This window comes from Centroberyx affinis, unplaced genomic scaffold (genome assembly GCF_046629955.1).
Source record: "Centroberyx affinis isolate AG114_WGS23_722 - 3 ecotype Tasmania unplaced genomic scaffold, CSIRO-AGI_Caff_v1 ptg001013l_1, whole genome shotgun sequence".
Lineage (NCBI taxonomy): Eukaryota > Metazoa > Chordata > Actinopteri > Beryciformes > Berycidae > Centroberyx > Centroberyx affinis.
Genome location: NW_027279575.1, coordinates 387013 through 402634, shown reverse-complemented (window position 1 = coordinate 402634; position 15622 = coordinate 387013). Strand labels below are relative to the sequence as shown.

Sequence of the window (15622 nt, the reverse complement as noted above, 5' to 3'; positions counted from 1 at the left end):
CTCCAATTCCCAGGTATAGGAAGCTCACTGTTTACCTGCATGCACAGCATTGGCTCACAGGCCAATGAGGCCATTAGATGAAATGTTCTACTGTATGTGAGGCTTTTGGGGGCCCTGAAAGTATTAGTCGGCCCGCTCACCAGTGCAGTGAGTATCAGGCTATTCAGGCTTAGTTTGTTTTTCCTCAGCTGTGTCCTTGCAGAGAGGCAGCATTAAAACGTGAAAGGAAAATACCTCATACAGTGCTCCTGCTTGCGGGGTCTTTTTGTTTCTGTCACCGTGAACTGAATTGATACCTTGAGTTGAGTGCCCGAGGCTCCAAAATGAGCTATATCAGACATTCACCTAGCACCATAAAAGCATCCATTTTCACAGTTGGTCCTTCCCATGGATCTTTGCTGGCCCCAGGGGCTTCATGAAGCTTCTCACTCAAAACTTGATGTATTACGACCCCAGTTGCCTGGTCCTAACCAGAATCTTTCCCTCAGAAATTACAGGAGTCCAGGGAGACTCTTTGATGTCGCCAACAACCTGGGGTCAGTCATGCTTTGGTTCATAGGGTTTTGATTGGTGCAACCTTTGTCAAATTGAGCACAGTTGTATTTGCTGGGGTGTTAGTGCCCAACAAACAAACTGAGCACCGGTGGCCATTGTTTGAATTCAAATGATTTAGGCCTGTTGCGGCACACAAGCTTGGAATGAATCTTAACTTGAGCTGCAAAATATTTTCAGTTGTCCTTGCTAGACCCGTACAAGACCGTTGGGAGAAGTCTGACTCATTAGGCTGGATACATTTGGTTCTTATAGCAAGGATGTGATTTTTGTTTCAGGATTTCATTTTATTTAACAAATCACATAGATTTTTTATGGTAGATTGCTCTTGTACTGCTTTTCCTTTGCTTTGTTGTCTTCCACTCTATTCACATCCCTGCCATTCCCACAGTCTAAGCATTTAGCATTTTTAAATGAATTAGATGCTCAGCATTTTCAAATTAATTACTATACTGACAGGTTTATTAGTAAACACTTGAAACTTTTTTATTACAAAAGCCAAGAATGAGAAAGCCCCTCACTATTTCCCAGCCAGTCTCCACCCCACCCCCTCCCCCATTTCCCAATCCATCTCCCACAGTGACATTGCACCACAGCCCTTTCTCACTGGTTTGTCTGGGTTAAGAGGAGTCAAGAAGAATCCCATTGATTTTTCTATATCATAGCTTCACACTCAAGACCTCTCTGCCATTGAGCAACAGTCAGTGGAAACCACAGGAGCTTCACTGTTTGTTGTGCTCTGATTGCTTTTGCCTGGGTGAGAAAACATCAGCCAGCCACCTCTGACTCTGTCGATGAGTTACGGTGCTGTCAACTGTAGCTCACAGTGAAGCGTGGCTCCTCGTCTCGAGGAAACCTGCAGAATTAATGAAAGCATTATGGGCCACCTTTGTATGGCCTGCTTAGCACAACTCGCTTTGCTACACAGGTCATGTACACACTGACAAATAACAAGCAACATGGGCTGAGGACTTGATGATCTGACACTATTATATAGAGGTTTTGACTGTGTAAGCCTATTTTCATATTATGCAAAGTCAGTGCCAAAAAACTGCTGAGTTTAGAGACTATCACAGCATGTGTCCAAGAAAATCAGTCTGTGATGAGCTGTGCTAATGTTGCTTTTCAAAGGAATGAGCTGACATTTAGACATTGGGTCAATCCCTCTTAGAGGATCTCCCCACAAAAAAAGGCACTGGAGAAGAACTGAAAGCGCTGGGCATGTCCTGATGTGGCCCGGTCTTGCCATCATTTGCTGAATGATGAACCCTCCCCAAAGCCTGTAACAGTGACTACTGTTCTGTACAAAAGACTCCTAGTACTTAACGGCCTGTGCTGCTGGGCGCTGAGATTTAAAAATCAACTTTCTCCAGCATTGTTTATGTAATGTCCTTCTACAGTTTTCCCTGAGTATTTTGGCTGAAATTTTCAAGCTTTTACAATTCTAATCAGCTCGGAAAATAAATATATAAAATAAGTGACATGAATATCCTCATTATCACCCGAACAGATCAGATACCCACATCAACGCATTTGATGAAAATGTCATGCTAAACAGAGGGGTGTCGCTTTTCTGAAATGCATCTCCATTGTGCCACAATATAACTAAGAGACTCCTTTTCCTCTTGCATTATGTGAGAACATAACACCAGCGTCATGATTATAGAGACATTAGTGACATTAGTATATAATGATTTTCATATGTGTTTGTGGCATTTCTGAGGAAATGGCAGCTAATGACAATGTTCAAGTCGGCATAAAATGATTACTTGGTAATGGAAAAACATGCCGAAAGATTGTCTGAGATAGCCTATTTAGTGAGAATGGTAGAGATTGGTATAGGATCCATATGTCAGTAATAGTAGGGCAGAAATAGTTTCATGTAAGACACTGCTACTCGGTCTCCTATTCCCAGAAGAAACCCACTCATGCAGTGTCAGGCCTTTTTTTTTGGGCTAAGTTGGTAGAAGGTAGGAGAAAGGCAGGGAGAGGAGGGGAAGTCCACCTGGCTCAGGCTACTGAACTGGGATCCCAAAGAACAGATACTGGATACACTGGCCGATGACATCATCGGGCCAATGACACTTCCCTCTCCACCCTGTGGTAGACTTCACAGTGCTGACACAGCTTTCGGAGAGGAGTGATGTCTACGCATTACAGTGGAAACCTCAAACAGCACTTTCTATGTGGAAGTAGGTGGAAAAATGCCTAGACCTGCAAAAATTTCACCCTTTATTTAGGCTAGTCTCTCTTTGTTGGGCCTTGGACTCCCTCATTAACTAGGCCAAATGTCAAAGGTTTTCTATGTGGAGGATGACATGGTTATGTGCGAATGTATTCTCACCACATTGACGATTCTTTGTCATTAGCTTCAAGATAGTCACAAACACATGGTTTCACTCAAGGCTGAACAAAGGAAATCCAAACAGTCTGCTTCTAATTAGAATCATTTATTGGTTTATGGGATCTTCTCTTATGTGATTTACTCATAGCTCCTGCCATAGTGGGAAAGACGTCTGTGTAAGGAGTTGTGCAGTAGATAGATGTGATTTTTCAAGATGATTTCTCAAGATTTTCTTTCATGTTTTAAATTGTATAGTCTAGCTCCCTACACATATAGCCTACCGTTCATCAAAGAGGTCACCTGCATCCTGGTAGTGTGGGTTCAGTGCCTGCTCAAAGGCACTTTGGTAGTAATGGTTTACACTACCAGTCAAAAGTTTGGACACACCTGATTGAATGTACTATTTTTTTCATTATCTTAAAGCTATTTTGATCTAAATGCTTATGCTTGAATGCTTGAATTTGCCTTTCCATCAAGGCAAAGGGCGGCTACTTTAGAGAATGTAAAATATAAGATAGTTTTGTGTTCTGTTTAACACTTTTTGGTCTCTGCATAATTCCATTTGTATTATTTCATAGTTTTGATCTCTTTACTATTATTCTAAAACATGAAAAATAGCAAAAATAAAGAAAAATGTGGGTGTCCAAACTTTTGACTACTAGTGTATATGTAATACCAGCCACAATACTGGCAAGTAGCCAGCTGGATAGTGGGATACTCCCTCCTATCGGTGCCCTATTTGGATTGAGCCAGCAACCCTTTGGTTCTCTCTGTAGGCCGACCTGATGGTTACAAAAGGGCTCACAACAATGGCAGTTTGGAGCTTTGCCCTCACCATCAGCTACAACAAAGCAAAGAGGATGTTATTCCACTAGGCTAACTCACCATCATAACCACTACCATGATCACTTACTAACACCCTCATCATCATTGGGGGTACAATCCTTAAGAAAAACCTTTATTTTCATCATGTCACTCTTTCAGTTCCATTGTCGATTCTTTTAATACACAAGGTCAGTTTGGCAGAGCTGGCTCTTTTGATAAGCACAATGACTGCTCTTGTTAGAACTATTTGAAGGGAACCTCAAAGACTATTTATAACTTGGCCATTGGAGAAAACAGATTCATCTTTCTCACCGCCCTTGGGCCACTGGCTGCAGAATTTCTGGGTGGCAAATTTCAGTTAACTAGACTGACAGCTGTGCCACAGGGTGCAGTTTATCTTATGGAATACAGGCGTGGGTCGAGCATCACAGGTCCACTGACGCTAAGAGGATATCAGAAAACCAGCGGCCTCTGAAGCAGAACTAGTCGATCCACAGCTGTAACTTCTGCATTATAAGTATCACCCCAACGGTTTGTGCCTCTCTGCTCTGCTACAGTATGTTGTCTTGGCATGGCATTTATGAAAAGTTTCAGTCTGGTTTTAAACCACGCCATAGTACTGAAACGGCTCTTTTAAGAGTTTTTAATGATCTTCTCTTAACTGTTGATTCAGGGAACTCTGCTATTCTGGTGCTTTTAGATCTGACTGCTGCCTTTGACTCTGTGGATCATAAGATCCTTTTATCACATCTTGAACAGTGCGTAGGCATCAAAGGTACTGCCCTCAAATGGTTTCAGTCCTACCTGACAGGAGTTTCTCGGTTCACCGGTTCACGAATATTCTTCGACTGCAGCCCCACTTACTTGTGGGGTCCCTCAAGGCTCCATTTTGGGCCCCATCCTCTTTTCATTGTATATGCTGCCCTTGGGGTCCATTTTTAAGAAACATAATATTCCTTTTCATTGTTTTGCTGATGATATACAAATCTATCTGCCTATAAAAACAAAAAGTAAAGATTCAATGCAGCCTTTGCTGAACTGCTTAAAAGATATTAAAACTTGGATGGATTTAAACTTTCTCAATCTTACTGAAAATAAGACTGAGATCGTTATGTTTGGACGACCTGACCTATTGGATGACTCTGTTGGTACTCTTGGCCCTTTAGTTTCTTACAATCGATCTTTTGTTAAGAATCTTGGTGTGATTTTTGACAGCTCCTTCAAATTTGATAAGCAGATTAGTTCAGTTGTCAAAACTAGCTTTTTTCAGTTAAGACTTTTAGCCAAGGTAAAGGCCTATCTCTCTCCCAAGGATTTCGAGAGAGTTATTCATGCATTTATTACCTCTCGGATAGACTATTGTAATTCTTTGTATGTGGGTGTAGATCATTCGTCTCTTCGTCGTCTGCAGTTAGTACAAAATTCTGCCGCTCGTCTTCTAACTGGAAAAAGAAAGCGTGATCACATAACATCATACTCCAGTTAGAGCACTGAGGTCGACCAACCAGATGCTCTTGGATGTTCCGAGATCTAGGCACAAAAACAGAGGCGACCGAGCCTTTGCAGTGGCTGCCCCTAATCTCTGGAACAGCTTACCTATTCATATAAGAACTGCTCAGACCCTAGAAACCTTTAAGTTGCTGCTTAAGACCCACCTCTTCTCGCTGGCTTTTAATTCGAGTTGAGCTTGACACCTTGACCTCATCTTCTATTGTGCTGCAATTCTTTTATTATTATTATGTTTATTGTTTTCTTTTATTCGTATGTGTTATTTTAAGCCTGTTCAGCACTTTGGTCAACTGTGGTTGTTTTAAATGTGCTATACAAATAAATTTTGACTTGACTTTACTTGACTTTCTAAATCCTACCCGGTCCAGCTAGACATGGCTTTAACTGACCCTCTCTAAGTCAGAGAAAATATTGCTTTGGTTTATATCAAAAAGCCTAAAGTATTATGTCAGTTTGTTTTTGTTTTTCCAAGCCCAACACCCACCCCACCCCCTTGTCCAGACTTTGTATTTCCAGCACTTGTCTATTCAGTCTCTCATAGCTATATTCTCTTCATAGCTGTATTAATGTCTCAGCCTCCGGGGGTATCAAAAGTAGCCACAGCAGGGTTGCAGTTATTGGGGGCAAAAATAGTTCTCTGTTCCCCTCTTTGCCCCGTAAAGCCCTCTGGCTGCATGCAAGGAACAAAGGAGAAGAGGGAGACTAGCATTTTTTGAAGATTAACTTTTAAGGCGCTGTGTGGCAATATGCCAGTCCACAGTTTGTATTATAACAGACCGGCCCACCAACCAGCAGTTGCTTAGTAACCGGTGGCTCAAGAGGTTATGAATTGTTGACTTCCACTGTGGCTTGCCCTTGTGGCTGGTCAAATGACATATTAGATTGATATGAAAGTATTGTTGCATGGTGAGGCCAGAGATTGCAGCAGCCCTGATGCAAAGAGCAAAAAATTCTCCCCGTCATGTCACTCAAAACTCATTCAATAAGTGCTTGGAGGTGGTTTTATCACAGAGGACGTCAGTCCAAAGAAATAATGATACACACAGCATTACATTGTGTTTTAGTACTGTGCATACAGAGAAGCTGTTCATAGAATGGCTTGTGGCCCTGCCTGTTTAGTTGTTGATTCCCTAATTTAATTTGTATAGTTTTCCTTTAACTGTGTGGGACTGAAATTGTAAACTGTCTCTTGGAAACACTGCCTCGATTTCACTGCCTTATTTTTCCCTGGCTGTTGACATTATCGGTCATTGATGTTATCGCTGATTTGCTTAGAGAGAAGGGAGTCGAGGCACCAGTCATTTGTTATACTGTGCATGTATGCTCTAGATGTAGTCAGACCATGTAGCCTAATGGCTGTATGAAAAATGCATCAAGGTAATGCGGGCCTATGGGCTGTTTGCTTGGTTGCAGACATTGCTGCTACTGGTGTCAGTGGTTTGCCTGATATTGTGATTTAAGGCTACAATATGCAAAATAAATATCTATATATATATATATATATATATATATATATATAAGTATAATATATTATCGCAAGGAAGTCATAACAACAACAACAATTGCGGAAAGTAGTAGGCTGAACGGAAAGAACAGTGAAGCTAAATGTGTGGCAGACAAGACCTGTTCAAAAACAAGGGTGAACATCACTTTTTTGTATTGCAAACTGCATCAGTCTGCTTCTTCACTGCCTGTTGTGGTCTTAACGGAGGCTGGTTACCTCAGCCTCAGGCTGGATGCTGTTTCAAGACAGACAGCTCGTCAAGATGAGTGACAAGTTTTGGTGCGTGAACTTGATCGACTGAGGAGGAGGAGGGTGGGACTAACAATACATTTCCTGCCTCAAGGTGAAAAGTTGCATATTGTAGCTTTAAGACGGGTTATTTACAATATGAAGAGCGTGAGAGAAATAGAAAGTACATGGAGTCAGAGGAGGAATAAATGTGAGGGGGGCTGAAGGAATGAAAGAACGAAGAAAGAGTGGGACTAGGCAAGGGAAAAGCAAAGGTAGACAGTGGGACTTTTAGGATTTTTTAGGGCATTTAAATTGCATATTGGAAGGAAAAGAAGAATATTAGTGGAGGCGAGGAGATGGGGAAGGAAGAGCAATAGCGAGAGGGCAGATGGGGCAGGCGTAATAGAGAAGTAGTAGTGTTAGGGAAGGAAGAGTGTTGGGGAGAGAGGGGCAGAGGTTGGAGAGAAAGAGAGAACATCTTGACAGGCATGCAGTTGCTGTAGAGATTAAAAGGGTCTCTGTTGACTGCTACCCGCTCAGGATCTCTCCTTCTCTCACACATTCACAGACTGACTCACACATACTCTGACAATAACGCCTCCATCTCGTCCCCTCCTCCTGCCCTTCCTCTCTTGACATTCCTCCTTTATCCATTTCTTAGCATCTCACTGCTGCCCCACTGGGGAAATCACTACCTGGCACATCCCGCTCAAGCTGAATCCCATTCTAGGGAAGCATATACCACCAGCCCTCCTTCCCTCTGGAGCCACTGTCAGGCCTTCCTGTCTCTCCCCAGTGGCCATCATTAGGAGAAGCTGTATCCAGAAGTTGTACCACAGCGAATCTAGAGGCCGTGATAGCGCACTATGAGAATGTTTTGATAAGAGTAACATCTAATGTGAACTTCTGTTTCTTCTCTTTTTCTCTCCCAGGCCGCAGAGTCTGGCATTGTGAAGATTAAGACCATTGCAGCGAGGAATACAGACATACTCGCAGGTGAGGAGGAGGATGGAGGGAGGGATGGGGGGGCGGGGGTTAACCATACCTGAAATGTTTAGAGAGAGAGAGACAGACCATAATATATGAGGGGAGCATGCACTTCAATCAGATTTGAGAATGATTTTACATGAATTGTCCCGCAAAAGACAGTCGAACGTTCCTGTGGGCTTGTTCTCACTTGCGCTGTTTTCTGAATGCAATAGACAGAATGACATTATCCACTGAATTTTGACTTTTTTTGTTATTTTAATTACAAAGTCAAATCATAGCCTACAGAAACTATATGTAGTATAAGGTTGACCTTAATTCCTTCCCCAAACAAATTAGGCTATGCTGCCGTAATGATTGTTTGGCCAATGCATTTTGTTTCCCAGGATACAGAATATAAAAAAACAAAAAACAAAAAAAAACGAAGAGAAAAGAGAAGTGCAGACTAGTACTGCGCTCAAATTTGTATGCAAGTCGACTTGCGTGACTCCATTTAGCTGATTGGACGTCTACTTCTGACTTGCATATTCTTTTGAAATCACTGCCAAATGTGGGTGATCGCAGCACTTGAATTTGCAATGGTTCCCTGCTGTCTTCATAAACAGAGGCCAGAGGTTCAACTTAGTTGTTTTCAGCTGAGTTGACACATAGTGGGCATTTTCCGAGTTCCACTGCTGATGTTCCCTCTGCCCTTCTGTAACTGTAAAACAACTCATCATATCCAGAGTGAATTTGTTTGTGTTTCTGGGATGGATTTGCTGGTTGTTACAGCAATATGGTGAGGTGTCTCCAAAAGATTGCATGGCAAAGCCTGTAGTGCCGGTGTAAATAATTAGACAAACTAAATCTAGCGTAATGAAGGAGAAAATGATTTGCTCACGAAGTGCTGGTTTCATTTGCATTCTGATCAGACGGCAGAAATGTCTTTGAGTGCTTAGGCCTCTCTTATGAAGTTTTTCTCTTACTTTTTCTTACATTCCATTGTACAACCATTTGAGAGAATATGCTAAAACAAAATAAAAATATATCTAGTGTTCAGTCCTGGGTCAATGATATAAATTAGTTTTTGATATAGTTTTTCATAAGTCACAACTTTGGCTTGGATTTAGGTAGGAACCCTTTATAAATGAGGCCTCTGGAGCCTCTTCTGAAGGAACTAAAGTCACACAACACTGAGGATGCTCTCTCTCTCTCTCTCTCTCTCTCTCTCTCTATTATTTTAACCTGCAGAGTTTCTTGCCATTTTATCTCCCTGCCTTGATATTTGTTCTCCATCCCTCTGTAGGGCTCGGTATTGAAAATCAATACCAACTGGCACTGTACCAGTATTTGATTCTGATATTGATTTTAAGGCATCAAAGGGTTTAGAAGGGTATAGAAAAGCTTCTTATAATTCTTAGGATTCTTAGAATGGGATGCCTGGTTTTATACAAGCATTTTATTCTATTTTATTCTCATTTTATTATAATTGAGTGCATCAAATGGAAAACTGTCTTTACTCTTTTCATCATATACTGAAATGTGCTTTCATTCACCAAAGAAAGGTACTGAAAAAAAGTATCTTTGCAGAAACGGTATTAAATTGTAAGCGTCTGTACCGATATTGAAAAATTTCCTTTGAAACTTATCCCTGTCCATATGTCCTTTTCCTGCAGCTCTGAAGGAGAACAGCTCGGAGGTGGTGCAGCCGTTTCTGATGGGCTGTGGCACCAAGGAGCCAAAGATCACCCAGCTATGTCTGGCCGCCATCCAGAGACTCATGTCCCACGAGGTTGTGTCCGAGGTGAGGACCGTCAGCCAGCCTGATACTTGACATGCTGGCATATGCACTGAGGCTTGTATGCAGAGTTGAGATAAGAGCAAGTAGTGGGGATTTAGTATCTTCAAAATTGTGCAGGGTGGTATTCAGACTTGTCACCCTTGTCCGTGTGCCGAAGCTCTCGCTAGGTGTCTCTCGTGCAGCTATGCGTGCGGGGCGGAGTTCCCCAACATGTCCGGGATTATGACTTGCAACATTTTTTTTTTATACTACACAATGTCTGTTCTGGACAAAAGGTGGCTTGAGTACAGCAGTGTCTGTGTGTTTTTGATTACGCTTAGCCTACATGCAATACCCAATATAAAGACAACAGCCTGATATTATATTCAATATAGGCTGCCTCAAATCATTTCCAAATTATAAAAACTTGATATTGAAATAAAATTCAATAAAAATACAAATTAGCCTATAATAGGCCTAATGAACAAACAATGACGTGATTCAAGCCAAGATAAGATTGCATTTTATTGATCCCCTGGGGGAAATTTGGATGCCACAGCAGCAATTGGTGGAACGGTGCCAAGCAAGTACAGGAAAGGTAACAAAAAAACTACAGGAAAGGTAATATAATACAGGAAAATAAGAAAGGCAATATAATAAATATAAACTATAAACGATAGTGCAAAAGTTCTGCAAGAAATAGACACTGTGCATGATTGAGTCCAAGCATATAGTCCAGAGGTGCACAATGTCTGTGTTCGACATGGCCAAGCACATGCTAATTAATAAAAGGCTACAATATAACTGGAAATATGGCACAGCTTTAGGCCTATTTGATCTACTATGTTTCCGTTTAGGCCTAAAGAATTTCAGGTATCTCGAAATTTAAGGCAAGTGCTTCTCTTAAAGGAAATGTGCCGGTCTGCAAAAACGTACTGATGTCAGAAACCTGGTAATCCAGTGGGCAGATGCGAGAGAGGGATAATTTAAATATTCTCCCCTGCACCTCCCCATCTCAGAGCTACGTGCCCACGTGGCCCGAGTCAGAATACGAGTATCTTGTCTCTGAAGGATGTAGGCGCATGACACACATGCTCCAACTCTGAATCAGTGCCCAAATGCATAAAACAATAGGAACACCCAGTTAATATTGGGTTGTGCCACGTTTTCCACAAATCCCTCCTGTGTCTTTTGTATATTTCTCTTTTGGTAAAGTGGATTTAACATGTGAAATCAATAAGAGGTCATAGCTCTCATCTGGATTCACCTAGCATGTCTAGCACTAGGTCATTAACAACTCCAAGAATACCAAGTCGATACTTGTGTCCTTGTGGAGGACATTCTTCTGAACTTGTCAAGAAGATATGCACAGAGGACACATATTTACAGTTTGAGATGAACTCTTTGCTTGAGGTCATGCAGTCAATTACGATACACAGCTATTCATTTCCCCAGCTGTTTCAACTCTGTATTGAATGCAAGTAAACTTCCGGGATCTTTATCCTTCCTCTGTGTTCTCTTGTCTTGGAATCATTCTTTGGCTGTTAGATATTACGTCAAATGTGGCATGGAGGACCCAAGAATTCATATTGATAAAGACCTCAAGTATTCATTAAGGTTTTGTACACTCAGGGCCTGATTTATTAAGATCCCCAATAAGACGTGCTAAATTTGTGTTTGCAGTTGAATAGATTGAACAGCACGTGTGGTAAATTCTCCCATTCCAGGTAATCAACTAAGAATAATTGCGTGGATGATGACAGGTGGAAACAATCATATTTAAATTAGGTGTTTGGAGTGCTTGCAACCATGGAGAGCTTGAACGACAAATGGAATAGTAAAAAGTTATATTTAAATGCATTTTTAAAAATCATTTTGCAAATAAATGTATAAATTCAGCAACTTATTCATAGCGTAAAGATGAACATGAGTTTTCCATGTGAACAACATGGATTTTTTTACATTCATAATTGCATTCATACAGCGCATGTTGTTAGACATATACACATACACATAAATACAATATTTACATCTGGATCTCAGTGGAGTGGCTTCATTTGATTGACAGCCTAAGTTACAGGCATTTCAGGTAAACTTACCAGGTACTTTAACCATCAGCACATCATTTACTAGAATTTCCAGCTCAATATAGATTGTAACATAATAAATATAACATAAGTAATACCAAAAATACGCAATTTCATCATACATTGAATAATGCAAACTAAACAAGTTTATACCCATAAATCAATCATAAAAATAACAATGTCTCTGCTTAGGAAGAGTTCAACAATCAATATTCGGTGGAGTAACCTCAATTCTTTATCACAGCTTTGAATCGTCTTGGCACATTCAATCAACACCTAATCAATATTTAATTAATTTGAATCCGATGTGCTGGTGGCGGAATTGAACAAATACATGCCTCGAAGAGAGATATTTTTCTATGGCAACCACTGCCATCGAACAATACGGATATTCCAATGGTCTCTTAATTTTTTCCAGAGCTGTTTATACATATGCACAGCCGCACATGTGCACACACACACAGTCACACACACACACACACACACACACACAGTCACTCTGATTTAAGATCACCAACCTTCCAAGGCTTCCTCACCAGACACCTAAGCGATGCAGAATGGCTGCATGCAGAGAGCCATGATGACGCTGTGCTGCCATTTTATTCACTGAAAGATGCCCACATGTACGCATTTACAATAAAAAATAATTTCTAGATGGAGTAGTTGGATTTGAATGGTCAGCTGATTGAAACAAACAGCTAGACTTAAAATACTTTAGGTAGATCTACTCTTTTGTAAGATTTGCCGGATCACTTTTAAACGCTAATAATAGTAGCAATAAAAACAGTAAAAATAATAAAAACTTTTTTTGGCAAATAATAAATTTGTGTCATGTGTGTTTGTGTGAACACACAAATTACACCACAACATCATCAGTGGAGCAGGTAAAAAGCTGCTGTTATTTTGCTGTTATCTCTTAGCTCTTATCTCATATCCCGAGGGAAATTCATTTGGATCAATACAAGAATCAATGCGGCTCCATCAATAGCCTATCAGGCAATGTAAATATTGGAAGGGTTAATCTAAGCTCCCCCCCAACATCAACCTCCCTTCCCACTAGGGCTGAAAGATATTGACAAAAAAAAAATCTAAGTGCGATTATTTATGAGAATATTGCATTTTGCAAAGTTTTTCTTGTTATAATGTTTTTTTGGCTGGACCGCAACAGCGGGGCCAGCCCTACAAACGCGAATGTCTGTCACTGACTGAGTGACTGACTGACTGACTGACTGAGTGATCAAGTTACACCATTGGTCGGCCGTGGCACATCATATGATCACAGAGCCAGAAATTTAAGTTTAGTTTTCTCCGCCATCTTGTTCCTCCGCTGAGATCGGGAGCCCGTTTCTCCCACACAGTAAACAGGCTGACCAATATCATGCATGTAAGCTGAAGCCAAAGTAGAATCTATACAATTATATCATATCACCGTTTATTTCGATGCATATGCGCGAGCTCAGTCCACCTGACAGCCCTCTGTTCTGTCGGCGGAGAGAGAGACACAAACGAGGTTTCATCACGCCGAGGACTTATTTCCGACCTTCCCGAGGTTTCCCGGGGCCACGGTTCCGGCCAGTGCCGCTAGCTGGGCGCCGATTTGTTCCCGGTGATCCGACCGAGATTTCGGCGGGGGTCCCGACTACGATGCGTCAGCGGGTGTCCGGCGAACAGCGTTTTCGGCACCGATGGGTACTAGAACGCCTGGCTCTTGGATCGGGAGGATCGATGCGGGCCGTGGGCGCGGTGGAGACGACAGCGGCAGAGAGAGGAGACGGGACGCGCTGGAACGGAGATCAGTATGGATGTATGGACTATTATTCTGTATTAGCAGTCTACAGCGGAGTTAGTTACGTCATTGGTCGGCCGTGGCACGTGACACACTCATACACGGTCCAGCCATATACTAGGTTTTGACCTAGTCTTGTTACAAGTATGATTCTGTGTATGATGAAAGGTTTTCATCAATATTTTACCTGATTCATGGACCAAGATTACCCAGAGGTCTAAAACACCTTGTTTAGAAATCCATTTTAACGCAACTCTCTTCAGCAATTAATTGCAGCCTCTGTGATTTGGAAATTGCTGATGTTTATATTGTGATTTCGATTTTTTTTGTTGTTCAGCTAAACTTCCTACTGATGTACTCAGGGCCTCATGGTGTGCAAGTCTTTCAAACATCCATTTGGTGTCATTTATACTAGCAAAAATATTTTTTTCATTAGTTATCCTGCCATAAATAAGATCTAACAAGGTTTGGACTATAACAAACTATTCATTTTTCTCTGAGTTCATAGTCTCTCTCCAATATTGTTTCTTTCGAAATCTTGAAGTCTCTTAGGCCTTGCACAACCCTTTTTGGATCTTTGGGGACCCACCTATGGGGGTCTTGGACCACTGGCCTAGAACAAGCATTCCTTGGCTGTTTTACTAGCTTTATATGCACTGTGTGTGATATGGCAATTGAAGGGCTCTGGGGGTCTAGAGGAAGTTTGGTAACTATCCTGGGAAATGGAGTATCATAATCGTTTATTTAAGAGCAAATGTACTTTAATATAAGCTTCGTTGACGGTTGAAGGGATTTTGAACACTTTAAATAGCCCAGCTGGAGTCAGACCTGCGCTCAAAGCTTTTCCAAAGCTAGCACCCCAGAGCCTCTGCAAAACCGCTGTGTTAATACACCCTAAAAGACTGATATACTGTTATTAAAAGCTCACCGAGCCATCCCATGCTCTCCACATTTGGGTGTCAGGGCTTATTTAGTTAGGCTAATATAGGGTTTAAAACTTCTGCCTTTGGTAGGAAGGGCTCAATACTCCACACTGCCAGAGTGAATCCTCTCACTAGACCACTGTGACATGGCTTTTCTACTTTATTTATTTATTTTTTTTAACTTTTTAACCTTTCTCTTTTTCAGTAATGCCTTTGCATCACATTAATACAGTAACTGATTCACTTTCCTCGTTCAGTTTTCTCAGCCAGTCCAGGGTTTTGAACCAGTGATCTTCATGGTCACAATAATAGTTCTCTTAGCCTTTAGGATTCCATTGCCCCCTATTCGAGTTGCCCTTCCCAGTATTCCTTATCCCTACCTTTGAACAGTTAATGTTATCAGACCATTGCAACCAGCAAAGGCCCAGGACATACACACACGTAAACATATTCAGCACTCCACCCTGTCAGCAGCCCTGAACTGCAGGCTATAAAAACTAGCCCAGGGCCTGGCAAGACAGAACCAGACCACAGCACTATTGATTCTTATGGTTTCGCTTGAGAGGACCATGTCAGATAGTTTGTCATGAGGAGAATGTGGTCACATCTAATCTCATTTGGTGCCCCGAAGGAAGAAGGGCGATCTGTTAAAATGAGTTAAAAGGAAATTTAGTTTTATTAGAACAGAAGAGACACTGAATTGCTACTTATTGACAGCACAGTTAATGCAAGACAAAAGTTATAAGGGCAACTGGTGCTGTACAACACCAAGTCAGGCATCAACCAAAACACCGCAGCCAAGACTTCTAATGACAAAGTCACCTGCTCCTGAACCACATCCCACACAGTGAAAGGTATCAGGAAGCAAGATTTCTTATTGTAGGAGGATATTTATCATCTGCAATTCTAAATGTTATATGTTGTCTATCCCTGATGGATGATTTGCTAGTGACTACATGCTTTGTGACACATGACAACAGAGTGAACATTCTGGCAAATCCCCCTCCCATTGCCCCTGAGGCCCCACAAAAGTTTGGGGGTTGCAATGCGGCACAAACTGAGCACAGAAAAAGGCCAAGTTAAACCCTGTTGGCACTTGAGAGTAGGTGTGGATG

The 15622-nt window shown here is 41.5% G+C and overlaps 1 protein-coding gene across 4 annotated transcripts in view; it reads left to right on the top strand.

The window, feature by feature from the left end:
• mon2 (MON2 homolog, regulator of endosome-to-Golgi trafficking) overlaps positions 1-15622 on the top strand; it is a 52252-nt gene that overhangs the window by 1896 nt on the left and 34734 nt on the right. For all 4 annotated transcript variants that reach the window (XM_071522666.1, XM_071522670.1, XM_071522668.1 and 1 more), the window contains exons 2-3: positions 7898-7961; positions 9608-9735. In XM_071522666.1, the coding sequence (XP_071378767.1) occupies positions 7898-7961; positions 9608-9735 (192 nt within the window). The remainder of the gene's footprint in view (positions 1-7897; positions 7962-9607; positions 9736-15622) is intronic.